The 21312-nt window shown below is 34.7% G+C and overlaps 3 protein-coding genes across 12 annotated transcripts; 2 read left to right on the top strand and 1 right to left on the bottom strand.

Moving 5' to 3' along the window:
• The first annotated feature begins 258 nt into the window (after positions 1-258).
• On the top strand, positions 259-3660 carry LOC112728262 (MDIS1-interacting receptor like kinase 2-like). Of its 2 annotated transcripts, XM_072209736.1 has the most exons (3): positions 284-900; positions 1906-2868; positions 2969-3566. In XM_072209736.1, exons 1-3 carry the CDS (start codon positions 474-476, stop codon positions 3343-3345), a joined length of 1767 nt encoding a protein of 588 aa, XP_072065837.1. In that variant the 5' UTR covers positions 284-473; the 3' UTR covers positions 3346-3566. The 2 variants fall into 2 exon arrangements, with proteins under 2 accessions (XP_025634116.1, XP_072065837.1); XM_025778331.3 differs by having other exon boundaries at positions 259-2868; positions 2969-3660.
• Positions 3661-6832: 3172 nt separating this feature from the next.
• LOC112728263 (uncharacterized) lies at positions 6833-10257 on the top strand. 3 transcript variants are annotated; one of them, XM_025778332.3, is made up of 5 exons: positions 6833-7287; positions 7414-8592; positions 8887-9034; positions 9660-9749; positions 9978-10257. In XM_025778332.3, exons 2-5 carry the CDS (start codon positions 7544-7546, stop codon positions 9981-9983), a joined length of 1293 nt encoding a protein of 430 aa, XP_025634117.2. In that variant the 5' UTR covers positions 6833-7287; positions 7414-7543; the 3' UTR covers positions 9984-10257. The 3 variants fall into 3 exon arrangements, 1 of the variants encoding a protein (XP_025634117.2); XR_011868901.1 differs by lacking the exon at positions 8887-9034 and having other exon boundaries at positions 6866-7287; XR_003166204.3 differs by lacking the exon at positions 8887-9034 and having other exon boundaries at positions 6833-8592.
• A 3395-nt stretch (positions 10258-13652) lies between these two features.
• Positions 13653-20135, bottom strand: LOC112728261 (uncharacterized). Of its 7 annotated transcripts, none has more exons than XM_025778327.3 (5): positions 19767-20135; positions 18278-18876; positions 18067-18189; positions 14191-16311; positions 13653-14108 (listed from the first exon to the last, which is right to left on the bottom strand). In XM_025778327.3, the coding sequence occupies exons 4-5, from the start codon at positions 16247-16249 to the stop codon at positions 13759-13761; spliced, it is 2409 nt and encodes an 802-aa protein (XP_025634112.1). In that variant the 5' UTR covers positions 16250-16311; positions 18067-18189; positions 18278-18876; positions 19767-20135; the 3' UTR covers positions 13653-13758. The 7 variants fall into 7 exon arrangements, 5 of the variants coding, with proteins under 5 accessions (XP_025634112.1, XP_025634115.1, XP_025634111.1 ...); XM_025778330.3 differs by lacking the exon at positions 18278-18876 and adding an exon at positions 18190-18277 and having other exon boundaries at positions 18067-18098; positions 19767-19904; XM_025778326.3 differs by lacking the exon at positions 18278-18876 and having other exon boundaries at positions 19767-20092.
• Between the last annotated feature and the right edge of the window lie 1177 nt (positions 20136-21312).

Raw genomic sequence — 21312 nt, 5'->3', positions numbered from 1 at the left:
ACATTTTGTCAAATTAAGATCGTTTTCAGATGATGAAAATTTCATTTCTTTCTTTCTAATACCACTTTGACTTTATCAAAAACTTAATCATTTGAAGGCTAAAATAATAACTTAGTCGTTTGAAAAAACAATACAATAGCAGCGGTCAAATATGTTTGTTCAAATTCCATTGTAGCTAGTAGAAAGAATTGTAGAACAACGATGTATACCAGATACAGAAGGTGCCTACAAATACAATTCAAGAAATCAAGAACAGGCACCCGGTCACATATATCATTTTCCAAATTTCCACGTAGAAGCTATACTCTACCTAGCTATATTCTGACTTCTAAGGTTTGAAACATGTTAATTCAACAATGTAACACTTAAATTATAACATATAATTAGATAGATTTGGACTCATATATTATTATATTACATATTACACATAAGATGGTGATTGACACACCCTGATCACTATAGTTGCAGAAACCATGGTTATACCCACTTCCATTTTGATACCAGTTCTTCTTCTCTTTGCCATAAATCCCATAACTGAAGCTGGAACTCACAGAAAAGTAATAGTATCCAAATTGTCACACTTAGATGAAGAAGCAAATGCTTTGATTTTGAGTGGTTGGTGGAGTAACCAACACAATATTTCAAACCGTTGCAGCTGGCCTGGTATTCAGTGCAACAATGCCGGAAGCATCACAGAGATTACTTCTCCTCCAAGGGAGAATAATGACAGCTCTCTCGCGTCACAGGGCCGGTCGACAGGCATCGATTTTTCTGTCTTTTCGAATCTTGTCCACCTTGATCTCAGTGAAATGGGGTTGTATGGATTCCCAAAGGGGCTAAGTAGTCTCAACAAGCTGAAGTTTCTGAACCTATCTCATAACAAGCTTAAAGATGAACCAGGTTCTCCTTCTTCATTGGCAAATCTAACTCAACTTCTTGTGCTTGATATTTCTTACAATTACATTGGTGGTCAAATTCCTAATGAATTCAGCATGCTAGAGAGGCTAGTCACATTGGATTTGAGTTCAAACTTGTTCAGTGGAACCATTCCTTTAATCTTCAGTCATATGTCCAATCTCATCTATATGAACCTTTCTAGCAATCAACTAACTGGTGGCCTTCCTGCTACAATATATGCAAATCTCACCAAGTTAGAGAATCTTGACCTTTCCCAAAACGGATTTAGTGGTCTCATCCCTCAAGAAATAGGGAATTTAACAAATTTGTTAACCTTAGACCTTAGTTTAAACAACTTGGTTGGTCCAATACCTCACCAAATAGGGTACTTGAACCGTTTGACAAGTCTCCACCTTAGTTCAAATTCCATTAATGGTTCTATACCTTCAAGTTTAGGACTTTTAACCCAGTTGGAAGTGTTGACTATCAAAAACAATGAAGTAGGTGGATCTATCCCCAGTGAATTAGAGAACTTGGTTCATCTTAAAGTTTTAGATCTTTCATATAATGAAATCTTGGGTGTTATACCGAAATGGATATCTAACCTGACACAATTAGATGATATAAGACTTTCAGGGAATCAAATTTGTGGTTATATCCCATCTACTATACTTGGTCATATCAGTCATGTGGATCTCAGCACAAACAAGTTAATTGGAAGCATTCCCTTTCAGATTGGTAATATTTCATATCTAGATGTTAGTTACAACAACCTTGCTGGTCCAATTCCTGAGCAAATAGGGTACTCGAACCGGTTGACGTTTCTCCACCTTGATTCAAATTTTTTCACTGGTTCTATACCTTCAAGTATAGGACTTCTAACAGAAATGATAATGCTCACTATGGGACACAACAAGATAAATGGTAGTATCCCCATAGAAATAGAGAATTTGTTGCATTTAGAAGCTTTGGATCTTTCTACTAATAGACTTTCTGGTGTTATCCCAGCTGGTCTCTTTGGTCACCTTACATTTGTAGATCTCAGCATTAACAATTTGAGTGGAAGCATTCCTTCTCTAATTGGCAAAAGTGTTAATCATTTAGACCTTAGTTACAACAATCTCAGTGGCAACATACCTGAGGGGCTAGATTCTGTGCAATTCTACAATTTAGAGTGCAATCCTTTTCTCAATGGAGATTACCACAATTGCCAATCAGAAAACCTTAATAATGGTCATGATAAAAGTTTAAGTACTTTGGGTTTGGTTTTGATAATTGTGGCCAGTATTCTTGTTTCTTTTGGCTCCATAGGGATTGGAATTTGTGTTCTATTTGCCAGGCATCGCCGTCGCAGACTAAAAAGCAAGGCAGCAAAGCATGGAGACTTGTTCTCAATTTGGGAATATGATGGCAAAATTGCATTTGAGGACATTGTTGAAGCTACAGAGGACTTTGATATCAGATATTGCATTGGAACTGGTGCTTATGGTAGTGTCTACAAAGCAGAACTTCCGAGTGGCAAAACCATTGCATTGAAGAAGCTTCACAAAACAGAATCAGAAAATCCATCTTTTTACAAGAGCTTTTGCAAGGAGGTTGAGGTCTTGACACAGATTCGCCACCGCAACATCATTAGGCTTTATGGCTATTGCTTGCATAACAGATGCATGTTTTTGGTGTATGAATACTTGGAAAGAGGAAGCTTGTTCTGTAACTTGGCCAATGAGATAGAAGCTCAAGAGTTGAATTGGAGCAAGAGGGTGAACATCATTAAAGGGACATCATATGCTCTTGCTTACATGCATCATCATTGTACTCCTCCTATTGTTCATCGCGACATTACCACCAGTAACATACTGCTGAATTCAGAGTTGGATGCTTGTGTATCAGATTTTGGCACAGCTAGACTTCTTGATACTGATTCATCTAACCAAACTATTCTAGTTGGTACTTATGGATATGTTGCTCCAGGTAAGTTTTAATTCTAGTTCTCTTCATATAGCTTCTAAAAATGGTAAAATTTGATGTTATTTGCATACTAACCTATGTAATATTTGGTTACATTATGTAGAATTGGCTTACACCATAAATGTGACTACAAAATGTGATGTATATAGTTTTGGAGTGGTGGCTTTAGAAACAATGATGGGGCATCATCCAGGAGAATTCATTTCCCGTCTGTCAAAGCCATCTACTCAGAACTTAAAGGTGAAAGATGTATTGGATTCAAGGATTCCTCTCCCAATTCTTGAGAAAGATATGCAAGATGTTGTGCTTGTTATGACACTAGCATTGGCATGCCTCTCTTCTGATCCAAAATCTAGACCATCAATGGAGGATGTGGCTAATGATTTTTTGGCTTCTAATTCACCAAGACATTTCTCTTTCTCTGATGTTTCAATCTACCAATTGATGAATCAAGAAATATATGTCATAGGTAAAAATTAGGACAACTGTGATTGTACTCTCTTATGCATGTCATCATATTTCTGTAAAGTAGTGATGCATTTATTAGTCCTTTTGGTCCTAAAAGACAAAATTGTGCATATAGGGCTTTCCCTCTCTCTCTCAAATTCACAGTCCAATTTAGTTGATAATTTTGTCCTGAATCATTTCAATTTTTATTGACAGCTAAGACTAAGAGTTATAAAAATCAGTTATATTAGTTATTACAGTTAGGCTATCCATGTATATATAGCAGTTGTGTAACCAAGAATAAACAAGAATATCATAATTCAATACTCATTCATTCTGATTCCTCAATACTCTTCTTTCTTTCTTTCTTTCTTTCTTTCTTTCTTTCTTTCTTTCTTTCCTGCATCATGGCGTTGATACTCTCTGGGTCATCAGCCACAAACAAACCTGAGCTTGTTCCCCTTACCGAAAAACTCGATGATGATAACTTCATCACTTGGAAGCACCTTGCATGGCTCACTATTCAGATTTTGGGCATGGAACATCATCTAGATGCATCCAAAACTCCAAAAGCTCCACAAGAATCTGCAGCCTATAAAGAGTGGCGGCAGAATGATCTTGCACTAACCACATGGCTTCGGGCTTCCATGTCCACTACCTTCAAGAACAAGGTAGTTCACTGCACTAATTTTTCTGATGCTTGGTTCACCATTATCAATTACTTCTCCATCACGTTAAAGACTAGGATTTGGAGACTCAAATCACAGCTCAAATCCATCAAGAAAACTGGTTCCATTGCAGATTATCTTGCTCGAATTCGTAAGTTAGCTGATTCCCTTCTTGCAGTTGGATATCAACTACAAGATGAGGATCACATCCAAGTTATCTTAGATGGATTAACTGTGGAATATAGTAACTACATCACTGTTGTGATGTCAAGGATGGAAACCTTCTCAGTAAGTGAGGCAGAGGCCTTTCTCCTTCAATATGAGGACATGCTAGACCGGTTTAAGAATCAAGCTAAGGATGGTGGTGCTAGGAGAGGACACAGAGGCCGGTTTCAAAGAGGAGGACGATCTTCTTGGAATAATTCGAGGACTCTTTGCCAAATTTGTGGTGAAAATGGTCATGTGGCTTTGAACTGCTTCTATCGCTTTGACCAACAATATCAACCTGGTTTGGGATCTTCCTCAGCATCACCTCAAATTTCTTGGTATCCTGATTCGGGTGCTAGCCACCATGTTACCACTGATCCCAATAATTTCCTCTCTTCCTCACAAGGAACTCATGATCCTGATCATCTATTGATCATGTATATGTAGATAATGGTACAGGTATCCCTATTAAAAACCATGTCTTTTCTATTTTGATTGATAAAAGAATAATGATAGCTTTAAGCTGCTTAATTTGCTGCATGTTCATCAAATAGCAGAGGACAATAATGTCTTTTTTGAATTTTGGCCTAAACAATGTCTTGTTCGTGATCAGGTTTCTCGAAAACTCCTTCTCCAGGGCACCACTGGGGGAGGAATTTATGCTTTTGATCTCCTAGTTGTCCCTAAGAGGGTTCTCTTGCTAAGAAAATACTTTGAAGTCTGAAGTGTTTGTCTTGTGCATTGAATTCTGCTCCTTGTAATAATTGTACTCTTACTCATGCAGATACCTCACCTATTAGGTGTTCTGATTCTCATATTGCAAATCCAGTTACTTGTAAATTTGTAATGCTTCAAATCTTTCTATGAATTCAAATTATATGAAGTTTTTTTCCTCTAATTCTGATTCTAGTTCCTTTCTTAATTCTGCCTCTATTAATATTGATCAGCATGTTATTCAACCTCCTTTAATTAAAACTGCATTATCAGCTAATTGTGGCAAATATAATACACTTGAATTATGGAGTTTATGTCTAAGGCTTTTACTGATTTCCTTCAAATTCATGGTATTAAACACATATTATCTTGCCTTTATAGTTTATACACATCAACAACAATGATGCTTTTAAAGAAGGCACAGAACAATCACTGAAAATTGGTTTCTCTCTTTTAGCCACGGCCTCTCTTGAATTTTTATCACCATTTGAAAAACTATTTAAGAAGCCAGATTATTCAATGCTAAAAATATTTGATTTGTGCTTGCTTTCCTTTTCTAAGACCATACAATAAACAAAACTGGTTTATAAATCTGAAAAATATATATATTTGTCAAAGATATGTGCTTTTTGATGAGAATATCTTCCCTTATTCAGATTTATTTCCCTCTAATACTCATTCTGTTATGACCTTGCCAATTGTTCCTGAACAATTGACTACTAATCTCTGAACCAGCTTCATCACACTCATCAATCACAGAACTTCCTAGTGATTGTCCTTCTCATTCTTTAACAGGACTTGACTAGGCTCAAACTCAGATAACTATTAGTGTATTGAGATCTACTTACCTCCTATTCTCTCATACAACTTCTAATTCACACTCTATTATCACAATATCAGAATCAGGAAACCAAAAACCAAGAACCTTTACTGTTTCTATTACCTGGGAGAGGTACTTTTCAACTAAGGTAATTAGCCATAGTTTAAAGAAATTTAACATTCAGTTATAATTTACAAGAAGCCTTAGATCAAGAAGTCCATGCTATGCTTTCAATTAGTGAACTGTGGAGTAACCAACATAATAATGTCTCAAACCTATCTTACAACAGTTTTGAAGGGATCTTTCTTGTAATAATATTTGAAATGATTGGCAACACTCTTTCGTTTCTAGACCTTAGGTACAATATCTCAATGGCAAAATACCCAAAAGGCGAAACACACTACAGTTTAGATTGCAATCTCTTTCTTAATAGAGATTATGACTGTCCTGAATCTCAAGAAATTATCGTTTAAGTTTGTTGAGTTTGAAGAACTAAAACATTGTTAAGATGATGACTAAATATTATTGGGTTATTATCCAATTATTTGTGTGATTAGTTTTGTTTAGTGTGAAGGAAATTAATTAAATTATACTGGTCTAAGAAACATGAAAAACAGGCCACATACACAATCGTGGCGCAAGGAGTTATTTGCTCCATCACAAAAGTGTCTTATCAGATACAAAAACAAGCATTTAGCAAAATGTAGGGAAAGAAAGAAATTGGCCCACATCCAAACACAAGCCCAAAATAGTGGTTCATATCCAAATTCATTCTTTCACTTATATTCAATTTGGATAAACAACTTAATTAAGCTACTTTTGAAAAAATAGCTTAAACAATAAATGATTATATATTAAAAATAGCTTATAAATAAATTATTTTGTTTTTAAATTTTTAGTTCTAAAAGTACTTATTTTATAGAAATATGATAAAAAATAATATTATGAGAGAAGTCCTTTTTTTTAATTCCTCTATAATCTCTTAAATAGCTTCTTAAAAAGTTATAATTTGATTTCGAAAATTGCACCAGACATTAATATTATTACTTTTCATAAATTAAAAATAAAAAAAAGTTACTTTTAAAGTTTACCAAACGCACCCTTAGTTGCTAACTAGATAACTCAATTTCATTTCATTTGAACCACGTCAAGTCACACACCATCGAACCAAAACTCTCTCTTCTCTCTCTTTTCTTTTCTTTCACATCAAGTAAACTCTCTGAAATAAGAAGAAAGGAAAAGGAAATCCTGAAGTTAGGGCAAATTGAACAACAAAAAGGAGGTTTCTATTTTCAAGCAACGAAGAAAAGGTTAAAGAGGCTAGGGCAAAAGGCAAAATCAAATCAGAAAGGCAAATCACAAAAAGCATTTCTACATTTGTGATTCATTAAAGAAGTGTTGAAGAAATCATCTGGGTTACAAGTACCGATTTGGAAGATGAAGAAAGTAAACGTAAAGGTACTCTGATGTGAATCAACGTTCACAAAAAAGACTTGGAGCCAAAGCAAGAATGTAAGGTTCAGATTCAAGAAACAAGATGAAAAAAGTTGAAAGAGAATATTAAAGGTATGGTCTTCGGTCATTGCTTATACCTTCTTTCTCCTGTGAACACTGTTACTATATCTGATTTCGGAGAAGAAGTCAAACAAAAACTTCAGTCTCTACTATTTTTTACTTAAAGTATTTCAACAGATATCAAGACTGAAAGCAAAATTAAAAAGAAGCCAAGATTCAATCTCTCTCCTCTTAATCAGTGATTGATAATCATTAATTAGTATTAGAGCTTGGTCTCAAATAGATCAAGCTTGGAAGAAAGATCCTAATGGCGAACAACGGTGGTTCCAACTTAGTGGCTTACACACTGATCGAAGGACAATCCATCAACAGACCTCCATTTTTCAACGGAAAATATTACAACTACTGGAAGGAAAGAATGAAGATATTTGTTCAATCAATGGATTACAACATTTGGAAGATAATCATGAATGGTCCTCAAACTCCCACCAAAATTGGCGTTGATGGTGTTGTCACTCCCAAAACCGAAACAGAATGGAATGAAGATGACAAGAAAAAAGTGGAACTCAATGCTAAGGCACTCAACTTGCTAAACTGTGCGATCAGCTTCGAAGAATACCGGAAGATTTCAATATCCAAAACGGCAAAAGAAATCTGGGATAAACTCCAAGTTACACATGATGGCACCCCACGAGTAAAGGAAATGAGGATTGACATGCTGAATAAAGAATATGAGATATTCTTCATGAAGGAAGGAGAATCAATTGATGACATGTTTGAGAGATTCTCTATCATCATTTATAACTTGGATGCTATGGAGATTATTCATTCCGAACAAGTGCTGGTGAGGAAGGTCCTAAGAAGCTTAACAAAAGAATGGAAAACTAAGGCTACTAATATCTCTAAAAGCAGCAACTTAAGTCAAATGACCTATGATGAGTTGAGAGAAAAGTTACTAGCATATGAAATCACTCACATAAAGAATGATACAAAAAAGAAAGGAGTGACTCTTAAATCTTGTACTGAATCATTGGATGATGAATCCAGTTACTCAGATGACGAGTTTGTGTTTTTTGTTAGAAAGATGATGAGACTCAAAGAAAGAAGCAAAGGAAGTAGCTCAAAGGAATCGAAAAAGGACCTAAGCAAGGTTATTTGCCACAACTGCGGAAAAGCTGAACACTACAAATATGACTGTCCGAAGCTTAAGAAAGAAGATAAGTTGCCGAAGGACAAGAAGAAGGGACTTAAGGCTATTGCTTCTTTTGATATGAGGAACGACAGGGAAAGAACAAGAGGCTGTGACGGTGGTGGCAACTTCGGGAAGGATAAAATTGACGCTCTTTGTAGGCTCCTGTAAGCACTACTTCGCTCTGTGCTCATTATTTTCTCTCAATTTTTGTTTTTGTGGGATAGTTCTTGATTTCTTGTAATTTTAGTCAATCAAAACAGGTTTCTTAGAAAATTTAATGTACTTTATCTTTCTAATAGAATGAACTATTTTATAAAGTGTAAAGTATCTTGTGTAAACAACTGCTTATAGGAAAATAGTATGCATGATTTTTGTAATGTACTGATATTGTATATCACCCTTTTTCTTTCAAGGACAAAGTCAGTGTTTTTTTTATGTTTCTATGATAATACCTGTAGGACGAGGATTTTGCGTCATATGGCATCTGAATTGAACTTAGATATGCGAAGTGATGGTTATGTCAAAGTTAATGATCTGCTAAAGTTGAATATGAAGACATTTGCTAATATTCCATTAAGATCCCACAATATTGATGATGTTAGGGAGGTCAGTTTATTCGTATATCTTTTGTTTCCTTGTTTGTTATGTGTTATCATTGCCATTTCTATTGTAACTTAGATTATTATGTTGCATTTCTGAGAAGCATTTGGCTTGGGGAAAATAGCAAAACAGAAAATAGACACATTATAGATGGTATTGTATTGGGTCTATTGACATTTTCAACTTGTAATTCGATTTAGACTTCTATTCCTGTTATCCTGTATCAGCTTTATAGAGTTTCCCTTTCTATATCTTTTGTTGCAGAGTGATACTAGTTTGATCTTGTAAAAGCAGTCGCAATATGGTTTTGAGAATTTCTTGATCCATCCCTTTGCAACTAACACTATTATAAATCAATAGTTGAATGAATTGGATAGGATTGACATGCTGATTGTAGCTGGTCATGTCTAGCCCACTCTTTCTTTACTTACTGCCACAAAATATCTGTGGCTTATCTTTTTTCATGAATTGTTATTGTATCCATAACCTCTTTTATCCGTAAACTCTATTTATGTGCTATTTATTTGCTTGTTTAGTCACTGAAGTAAAGATTTTGATGTCTTCCATTTTCATATGTATTAAGTATTAACTGAAGACCTTTTATTCTAAATGATCTCATGTTTATTGTCAGGCTGTTCGAAAGGATAATAAGCAGCGCTTCAGCCTTATAGAAGAAAATGGGGAGCTACTTATTCGAGCTAACCAAGGCCATACAATAACGGTAAACTATTCTGTTTTAGTTGAATGTTGAAACGTGTAAATTGCTTTTGAAGCACTTGCTTGGACCATTTTACTCATTTCTTGAGGATATCTTTTCTATTGAATAACTACATCTACCATCCTCTTTAGTTTTAGTTATTCCCTTGTATGCGACTATTTCTAGTTAAGTTTGATTTACTTAGCTTTTTCGTCCTTGATTTCTTACATAGTTTTCTATGTTGATTCCCAGGTATGAGGTGAGATGTAAATGTTCTGATCTTTTTAGATGTTAGAAAAGCATTGGAGGGTATGATGATATTCCAAACACAATTCTTGAAATGTTGAACTTCTCAGTTGTTTGTTGATGATTAGTAACTAAGATATACTCTTTTTACAATCTTATTGCAGAAGGTATGAAACTGTCATTGTTTCTTCTGCATAGGTGTTTTATACACTTGTTAAATTTAAAACAAAATGGTTAAGTCTAACTCATCCTATGAATTGTTAATGAAGTTTTTCCGAAGTTTGAAGTTTTTTGCATGCTCTATATATTAGACCAAGAAAAATGTCTAATGTTGAAGTCAGGTAGGTGGATGATCCATAAACTTTCTATTTGAAAGCGCTACATGATATTGGTTACCATTAAGATTTAGTCATTTGAGTGAGCAAACTGCATAATTTGAAAGGCAATGCTACAAGTGATAAAAATATAATACAAGGCCAAAAATACATAAAAATATTTGAACTGGAAGAAGACATACTGAGTTGAATACAAAACAGAAGATGACTTTCATAAATGAAATTAGGGAAATTACAAAGAAAATATGATTAGGGAAGAAAAAGCTCTCCTAAGTTTTACCTATTGCATATATTTCTTGATTCACAAGTTGGTGGATTGAAATGCCATCAAAATGCCAAAGCAATGGCGAGTTTGAAAACAAAAGCTCATTAGCTATGTCCTGCATTGAAGGTCTTGATGTTGGGTTGGGATGTAAGCATGCTAGTGCTAATGTTACAACAAGTACAATATCCTGCATGTCTTTTCGAAGAAAAGGCAATCGAATACGTGAATCCAGTATATCTTTGAGCATGATCTTTGGAGCAGATGGTTTTGACACATTGGAAATTAGTTCCTTAGGGTGTTCGCCCATTATTGTTTCCAAAGTCACCACACCAAAACCATAAACATCACATTTTGTTGTCACATTGATGTTATAAGCCATCTCTACAATATGTCCAAACATTAAATAGGTTACTAATGATATTTCAATAATAAATAAGGGAATAAAACTACACTTTTACCTGGAGCAATGTATCCAGGAGTGCCAGCTAATAGAGTTTGATTAGATGAATCAGAAGAAAGTAGTTTAGCTGTACCAAAATCTGATAGACAAGCTGACAAGCCTCTAAATTTGAAGTCAACAAAACATTGGTACTAGTTACATCTCGATGGACAATGGGTGGAGTGCAATGATGGTGCATATGAGTGAGAGCAAGTGCAGTCCCTTTGATAATGTTTACTCTCTTACTCCAGTTCAGCTCTTGAGCTTCTTCATCAATGGCTAGGTTATAGAACAAGCTTCCCTTTTCCATATACTCATACACCAAAAACATACAGCCGTTGTGCAAACAGAAACCATAAAGCCTAATGATGTTGCGGTGGCGGATTTCTGTCAAGACCTTGACCTCATTGCTAAAACTCTTGTAAAATGATGGATTTTCAGACTCTGTATTGTGAAGCTTCTTTAGTGCAACATTTCTGCCACTAGGAAGCTGTGCTTTGTAGACACTTCCATAAGCACCTGTTCCAATGCAATACCTTATATCAAAGTCTTCTGTGGCTTTAATTATGTCTTTAAATGCAATTTTACCATCATAGTTCCTAATTGAAACGAAATCTCCATTGTTCCTTTGATTATCATCTTTGGACTCATTTTGGAATGGACACCAGAAATCTAGGCATACAAATACTATTGAAATGCATATGCCATATAAGATGCACACTATGATTACTGCGAGAATAGGACTTGAGTGATCATGAGTTGCAGAATAGCAAGGGGGATTATTACCAATCAATGAGTCTTTCAGAAGATCACAAAGTTGGTGATCCAAATCAAAGGAATTGTAAGAGATGTTGAGGTAGGATACAGAATAGATTCCCACAGGTATGTTTCCGGAGAGGTTATTGTAACTAAGGTCAAGATAAGAAAGATTGCCCATTTGAGAAGGAAGGGATCCACTTATAGAATTATTACTTAGTTGCACATAATTGCAATGGTTTAGAATACCAAATGGAATTGGTCCCTCAAGTCTATTGTTGGAAACATCTAGTATTGAAAGTCTAGAGAGTTGTCCAATCCAAGATGGTATAACACCAGAAATCTTGTTGTGAGAAAGGTCTAAAACTTCCAGATTGACCAAGTGCTCTAGTTCTATGGGGATGGGACCTTCGATATGGTTCGAACCAAGGGAGAGAAATTTCAATTTATCCAATTGCCCCATAGAGGGAGGGATTGAACAATTGAATGAGTTATTTGAAAGAGACAAATGCTCTAAATGCTTCAAGTTCCCCAAGTCTTTAGGAATGGGATGTTGAAGTTGGTTCGAGTCTAGGGAGAGTTCAACCAAATACTTGAGGTGCCCAAAAGTAGATGGAATACCACCACTGAGAAAGTTGTTAGAAACATTAAGTGTTATAAGTTGAGTGAGATTTGAGATTGAGGTAGGTAACCCACTTTCAAGATAGTTACAGGAAAGATCAAGGTACATAAGCTTTGTAAGAGTGCTTATTTCAGTAGGAATAATTCCCTTGAGTCTCATGCCACTCAGTTCTAGACGGATCAAATTGGGGAATGCAGTAAAATTGAAGTTCCTCAATTCAGATGGAGGGATAACAAAATAACGCCTTGTTGAAATCTCTATGACACTTGCAGCTTCATTGCACACAATACCAGTCCAGTTACAATGTTTTGAGATGTTGCGACCTTCCGTCCACCCGATATGGAGCAAGGCCTTTTGTTCCGCGTTCAAGGACGAGGAATTCGATGCTGCCACCATGGTGTTGGCACTCATAACAGTTAGGAGGACTAATAGAAACAAAGTGGCAACAAAGGTATGCCTCATTAGTGTTAGTAAATTGCAACCTGAGTCTTCCATGTGTGTATCTAATTTTCACTGAGTTGTGCTGTATGCTGTACACTCAATTGTTGTCGCACATATATTTATAAGAATTTAATTTTGATGCATTGATATTGTCTGTTCTATATATTTGGCGAAAAGACGAAAGTCAATGACATGTGTGCCACTTCATTATATGGTTTATGGTTAGAGAAGTTGCTAGGTTCCTTCAGCAATCACTTATGAGAATGATTAAATAAGTAATGTCATTTTCTGTGAATTCCAAGTCTCTCTTTTGGAGATGACTTATGACTTATAGATCACGGAAATCAAATGCTGAATCAACATAGTAACATAGAATGAACGTGTAAGTCGGGCATTGTCTAATCACATATACACCAAATCAAACTTGGCGAACGATATAGTCACCCATTGTTTTCAAAATGGAAAAATACTTTTGTTTTGTAAAACTGAGGAAATCAAAGTTGGGAGAAATGTTAAGACCCTCTCGGTTATTAAATTATATGACTTATTTAGGGAGATTGATCAGTTAGTTAAATAAAACGTAAGATAAGATTTGATAGTAAAAGAAGTAAAAAGAAATTTGCTTACCTTTAAAAATAACGTAAATCAGACAATTTGATCAATTTAAATAAATTTTTCATTGAAACCATACCCTTCAACTTGCAGATTAAAGGAATTTATATGTTTATTGACACATATAAAACTACTTTAAACTGTAGCATATCAAATTAAATTCATATTTTTACTTTCTTTGTAATAAGAACGATGAGGGATGGCATAGTTATAGGCTTAAAATTTTCAATGTTGCATTATTTTGTGACCCACTAAAACTTCAAATTTTCAATCTTAAAACATATGTTACTAAAATACAATCATATGACATGTACATGCTATTGCATCAATTGGTAGATTGAGACATCGTAAAAAGAAAAATTCATTGAAGCCTTGTAAGCTGAAAGCTCATTAGCCACATCCTGCATTGATGGTCTGGATTTTGGGTCAGAGGAGAGGCATGCTAATGCTAGCTTTACAACATGCACAACATCTTGCATATCTTTCCGAGATTTCGGAAGTGGAATCCGCGGATCCAACACATCTTTCACCAATAATTGTTGAGTAGATGGCTTTGTCATAGTGGACATGAATTCTCCTGGGTGATGACCCATCATTGTTTCTAATGCCACCACTCCGAAACTATAAACATCACATTTTGTAGTCACACTCATGGTGTATGCCAGTTCTACAACAAAAACAACCATAGAGAGTTACATAAATGATGATGAGGACAGTGATTTATTCGGATAATTAGAATTAGAAATTACCTGGAGCAATATATCCATAAGTGCCAACTAGAAGAGTTTGGTTAGATGAATCAGGATCAAGAAGTCTTGCTGTGCCGAAATCTGAGACACAAGCTTCTAACTCTGAATTCAGCAGAACATTATTGCTGCTGACATCTCGATGAACAATAGGAGAAGGACAGTGATGATGCATGTGAGCAAGAGCATAAGCTGTCCCTTTGATGATATTCACCCTCTTGCTCCACTTCAACTCTTGTGCTTCCATCTCGTTGGCCAAGTTACAGAACAAGCTTCCTCTTTCCAAGTATTCGTACACCAAAAACATGCATCTGTTATGCAAACAATAGCCATAAAGCCTAATGATGTTGCGGTGGCGAATCTCTGTCAAGACCTCAACTTCATTGCAGAAGCTCTTGTAATAGGATGGATTTTCTGATTCTGTTTTGTGAAGCTTCTTCAATGCAACAGTTTTGCCACTTGGAAGTCGCGCTTCGTAGACGCTACCATAAGCACCGGTTCCAATGCAATATCTGATATCAAAGTCCTCTGTGGCTTGAATGATGTCCTCAAATGCAATTTTGCCATCATAGTTCCAAATGGAGAACAAGTCTCCATTTTTTGTGGCCTTATTTTCAAGCTTGCCATGATGCCTGGCACGGAAAATGCATATTCCAATCCCAACAGAACCCAATGAAATGGTAACGCAGACCACGATTATGACCAAAACCAGTGATCGGCGAAAATGCTTATTATGATGGTCGTTTAAATGACCATCGCAGTCATAATATTCGTTGTCAAGAAAGGAATTGTAATCCAGATAACAGAATGGAATAACAAACTCAAGTTCCTTTCTATTTTTGATACAAAGATTATTGTAACGAACGTCTAAATATGAAAGGTTTCCAAATTGAGAAGGAATGCTTCCACTTAAATTGTTATGGCTGAGATCCACATAACTAGAGTGAATAAAGATAGAAGATGGGATAACACCAGAAATAGCATTATAAGAAAGATTTAAACCTTCTAGATGCAACAAAAGCTCTATTTCTTTGGGGATACAACCATCTATCCTGTTGGATCCGATGGTGAGCACTTCCAAACGGGTCAAGTACCCGATTTGCTCAGGAATTGGACCAGACAAGAAATTTGAACTCAGGTCTAAGGTTAATAAATTTGTTAATTTCCCTATTTCATGAGGAATGGAACCACTAAGCAAATTTGAATCAAGGTGGAGACTTGTCAAACGGTTCAAGTACCCAATTTGCTCAGGAATTGGACCAGACAGGGAATTTGACCTCAGGTCTAAGATTAATAAATTTGTTAATTTTCCTATTTCATGAGGAATGAAACCACTAAGCAAATTTGAATGAAGGTGGAGACTTGTCAAACGGTTCAAGTACCCAATTTGCTCAGGAATTGGACCAGACAGGGAATTTGAACTCAGGTCTAAGGTTAATAAATTTGTTAATTTCCCTATTTCATGAGGAATGAAGCCACTAAGTTTGTTTTGGGAAAGGTCCAACACAAGAAGTTGAGTTAGATTTGCCAGTGTGAAAGGAAGATCCCCATACAGGAGATTATTGGAAAGTTTCATGTGTGTGAGGCTGTTCATTTGACCCAAGATCAATGGAATGCTTCCATCGAAGCTGTTGGCACTCAAGTCCAACATGACAAGTCTCTCCAGCTTGCTTAGTTCTTGTGGAATTGTACCACTAATATAATTGTTAGAAATGTCCAACACCACAAGTTGAGTTAGATTGTCCAATAATGTAAAAGGAAGCTCACCTTCAAAATAGTTGTATGATAGGTTGAGATGTTGTAGCTTCTTAAGACCACTTAGTTTAGGGAACTCACATAACCCCATTTCACTGAGATCTAGATGGACTAGATTTTGAAACACTGAAAAGTTTAGTTTCAAAGAGCAGAGTTGTGTCCTGAACTCGTCGGTGAAATTACTTGGAGTTGGAGGTGAAAGCAATGTTATACTTCCAGCTTTGTTGCAGTTGACTCCGGGCCAGTTGCAACGGTTTGAGACATTATTATGTTGGTTACTCCACAACTCTTTACTAATTGAATGCATAGCATTGGCTTCTTCATCTAAGGCTGACAATTTGTGAGTTCCAGCAGTAGTGGCGATGCCAACTAAAAACACAAATGATACGAATATCAAAATAATGCAAGTGGATGATATAGCCATGGAAGCTATAGTGTGTGATGAAATAATGATCAGAGTATGAATTTTTCACTTGTTCCACAACTTAAAGCCTCAGGGAAAGTGGAACAAGGCTTTAAGCTTTCTTCAGCGATCAATAATTAAGAGACTTAGTAGTCATTAATGCCATTTTCTACAAGTTCAAAGTCTTTCTTTTGGAGATGACCTATGACTTATAGGCCACGGAAATCATAGGTAGAATGAAGTTATCTCTATGAATAAAATCATTTCTTATTCTTGAATAAAATTCTACTATCATGAAAAATAAAATTATAAAGAATTAAAATACATTCATCACACTCACACCAATCACAGAACTTCCTAGTGATTAACCTTCTCATTCTTTAACAAGACTTGACTATTATTAGTGTGTTGAGATTTGCTTACCTCCTATTCCTCATACAACTTCTAATTCACACTCTATTATCACAACATCAGAATCAGGAAAACTGTGAAATATATGTCATAGACTCATTGGTAAAAATTAGGACAACTGTGATTATATTTCTATGAATCTATGATATATGGATGCATTTATGATTTTTTTTTACCTTATTAGTCTTTTTAGGCTCCAACAACACTACCGCTAGAGATTACACATTTTTCCAAGATCAATGTGACAATTGTCACCATGCAAGAGTTTTATTTAAGCTTTCTATACATGAACAGAATTTCGGCATGCAAAAATTAAGAGAAGTTGCTATATTTCACGAAAATCGATTAAAATGTTCATATGACCTTAGATATTCAATCAAATTCATGATCTTTTACGTCGTGAGCGTTTAAAAATTAGTTTATTTTTAGGTGCTGTGGCAGTACATAATTCGATATCTATATAAAATTATTTTATACTGTAAGTGCACGAAAATTTAACTCATATCATTTTCAAGTTTTTATTAATTATTTTTAATATTTTCATTTTACATTATTTTCATAATACTTTAATTTAAATAAAAGTTTACTAGGATACTAGATATATTAAAAAAGGGAATAAAAACATTGAATCTATCTATCTATCTATCTATATTTTATAAAAATTGATACCAAAGCCATTCTATATTCAAGTAATAACACATAAATTATTTATAATTTTGCCATATAAATTTATTATGGTAGATGTCATTCTATTATGAAACCAAGCATATATAATTATATATCTTCCTTTCAATCTTAATGTTATTTCTTGTAATAGTTTTCACAATAATTATCAAGATGATCTATACTATTAGAATCTCTTCTTAACAATAATATTAATATCATCTTAACCATTCATATTTTTTAAAACATACAATTTACATGCATATAGACACTAGAAGCAATATTTAAAGTTATAATAATGATGATAATGAAACCAAGAGTTGATTCAAGTTGTCACTACATCAAGCTATTAATAACTTGGTGGTCCTGAACTTTAGCTCCATTAGAAGAAAATTAATAATGTCCAAGTGAAATCCTAAGTTAATATCCTAAAATCAGGTTTCAGCAATCCACGTATCATAATTTCGGTTCATGTTAAATGTATGCATTCTTCTTTTCAACGCCCATGTTTTACCGGTCTTATTTTTCATGAATTCATCCAACAAATTCATCCCGTTGACGGTTGAAAATGTTATTATTATGGTTGGGCAAAGAGATTTTTATACGAATGCATCATGGAGCTGCCGTTCCTCTCTCCTAAGTCTTACCATGTGCTGGTCATCCATGGAAGTTTCAACACCTAATTCAAAGCATCAACAAGTGTGTTTGAAATTTGGCCAATCTGTTCTGAAAATTTACGCTATCACATGCATCATTGATGTAAATTTTACCTATAAAAAGAAATGATTCATTCATCAGACGGGCAAAATCTTTTTCAGCAAAAGAACCCAATTCATCCAATCTCTCCTTTCTTATTACCTATTTTTTATGCATCACAAATTTTTCATTTGTCCAAGCATCACCATTATCACACACAATTACTTCATTATCATTCAGACAATCACAGCATATATTGAGTGTACATAAAAGATTATCTCTGATTTTGAACATGTGGTTGCTGTCTTTCGAGGTTGGTGTGTCATCAAAACTTCTACATGAATGCATCATGGAGCTGCCGTTACTCTCTCCTTCTCCCTCCCCCTCTGACTGAAGTCCCCATTGGTTCTCATTATTAAATTATCCCTCCCCAAGTTATTAGTAAATATGTGTGATTTAAACAAAAAAACAAGACATCACATGCCCTTTCATATTTATTTATTTGTTTACTTGGGCCAAGCAAGCATGATTAAAATAGAACAAGCTCACTGCAATAGTCCAAAACAACAACGCAGCACATTCCTTTTTCCATTATTTATTTTTGTTTTTCAAAAACCATGAATGGCAAAAAAACCACCTATCTTCAAGGATTATGTCAGAAACTTTAACAAGGATAACTTACCAAAAATCTAACTACAATCTCCAAAGTATGAGAACCTAAATCAATCTAAATATGTAATTTGTTATATATTCTTTGGTATCTGAAAATAAAAGGAAAGAAAAAGAAACAAAAAAACCAAAGAATAAGCACTCTCTAAATGACAGTAAATACATCACAAGTAAATCAAGATCAGCACAATGATTAACAATAAACTCTAAAAGATTATCAATTTAAACCCAATTTTAATAAGATCAGCACAATGATTAACAACAAAAAAAAACATTGAGTGAGATAATGAGCACAACATCAAGAAAGCTTAATAAAATTTAACATCAGAAAAAAAGAAAGAACAAGCCAATATCAGTTTATCAGTACCAATTTAACATAGTTTTCACAAGGTTAACACAAAAATTAACATGCTTTAACAAAGATTAACAAAGTTTTTAATCCAATTTTAACAAACTCAGCACAATGATTAACAACAAAAAAAAATTCCTAAATTAGGTAATGAGCACAAAATCAAGAAAATTTAACAAAATTTAACAACAAATAAAAAAACCCAAGAACAAGCCGGTAACAGTTTATCAGTACCAATTTAGCATCAATCAATAAGCCAATGATTAACAAGCTCCCCACAATGATTAACAAAAAAAATGACTCCATGAGGTAATGGGCACAAAATCAAGAAACTTTAACAAAATTTAACAACAGACAAAAAAGCCAAGAACAAGCCCGTAACAATTTATCAGTACCAATTTAGCATCAATCAATAAGCCAGTAACAGAGTTAATTAATCAAGAATAGGCTAGAACAAGCCAGAGTAGTGAGCAAAGCCAATCAACCAAGAACAAGCAGTAAGCTGACAGAGCATCCAATTAACTCAAGCACAAAGTAAAAAAACAAAACAGCAACAAATCACTTAATCAATAATCATCAATCAATGAAAAACAAAACACCAACAGTGAGTATTAAAAAACGACGATCGCTAACCATCGGGGAACAAGCATGAAGAGGGTTTGGTTTCTGAACAGACAATAAAAAAACACGATGAACAGGCACTAGCAGTGAGCATTGACGACGACGGAGAGGGGTTGAGCGCAACGGACGACGGCGAAAAGGCGACTGATGAGAGCGAACAGGGGATGGAGAGCGAACAGATGACTGATGAGAGCGAACAGAGGATGGTGGGGGCGAAGTAACGAACGCCGATAGCACGAAGACGGAAGTTCTTGAGTGCGACGGATGCGGCAGCAGCAGTCTCTCACTCCGACAGACGGCGACAATATTGGTGGAGGCTAGGGTTTGCTTTCTTTGGTGGAGGCTAGGGCATTTTGCTGATGACTAAGGAAGGAGTTGGAAAGGGGGAGCCAAAAGCGTGCAATCCCTTTTTTCCGTTCAACAAAGGAAACGGCGTCGTTTCCTGTAAACCGACCGGGTCCCAGTCCCATTTTGCCGGCTGGTTCCCGACCAGTTCAGCAATTTGTATCCGGTTTCTACTAATAACCCAAACCGCCTAAGCAATCGGTTTACGGTCAGACTGATTTGATCGGTCAATCTGGTCTGATTTTCAGAACATTGATCACAACGCAGCTCAAGAAGGAAAACATAAATTTATAACAATCCTATCAACAATCCAGCATTCTAGCATATATAACAATTTCATCCATTAACAATAACATAAGTCTCAATAAAAACATATATCTAATGACATAGAACATAATATAGTCATTTATAAGATGGCTCCGAGAAGAGGATGACTGGTCGGCAACAGCTGTATTGCCGGAATCTAGGTTTGTTGTATCTCTCCCAACAAAAGAATTTAATTAAGAACTTAAGATGCAGAATCATGAGTGGGGAAGGTTTCAAGATAGTTTAAGTCTCGGGTGGGTTAGATTTCAATGCATATTTTGATTTTTTTCGTTTTGGGTCAACTTTGTTGGCACCAAGTCCTAAAAAAAAATTAAAATTGCATTAAATTTTTAAATTAAAATTTAGTATTTAAAATAAAAATATTATTATATCTTGCATTTTAAATGTTTTTACATTATTCATTTTGATTATTAAATTTTGACAAATTTAAATAAAATAATTTTTTATTTTAAATTTTAAATATGATCTTAACTTTTTTTAAATGTATTTACATGGATCTAAATTCAAAGTAACAAATTTTAAATTTTTATGTATATCTTAAATAATACAAAAATATTTGTTAGTGATTTTTTTTTATTTTAATGCTTTATTTTGTTAGACATTATACGTACTAATTTTTTTTTCTTGTGTTCGCCATTATCAAGTTTGTTTTTAAGTGATTTTTTCCTTAAGCTCAACCTAAAATTTATAAGTTTTATTATTTGTATTATAAATTTATCCTTTAAAGTTATGTTTGGATAATTAGTATTCAACTCAAGGATCTAATATTCACATTAGATAATTGGTTAAGAAAAATAATTTAATTAATTATGATATATGTAGATTTAATAATTCAAACAACACTAAACTACTATTATATTTGACCTCAATATTTAAATGAGCATCT

This window comes from Arachis hypogaea, chromosome 12 (genome assembly GCF_003086295.3).
Source record: "Arachis hypogaea cultivar Tifrunner chromosome 12, arahy.Tifrunner.gnm2.J5K5, whole genome shotgun sequence".
Taxonomy (NCBI): domain Eukaryota; kingdom Viridiplantae; phylum Streptophyta; class Magnoliopsida; order Fabales; family Fabaceae; genus Arachis; species Arachis hypogaea.
The sequence above is the reverse complement of the archived record's forward strand: the minus strand, read 5'-3'. Positions and strand labels throughout refer to the sequence as shown.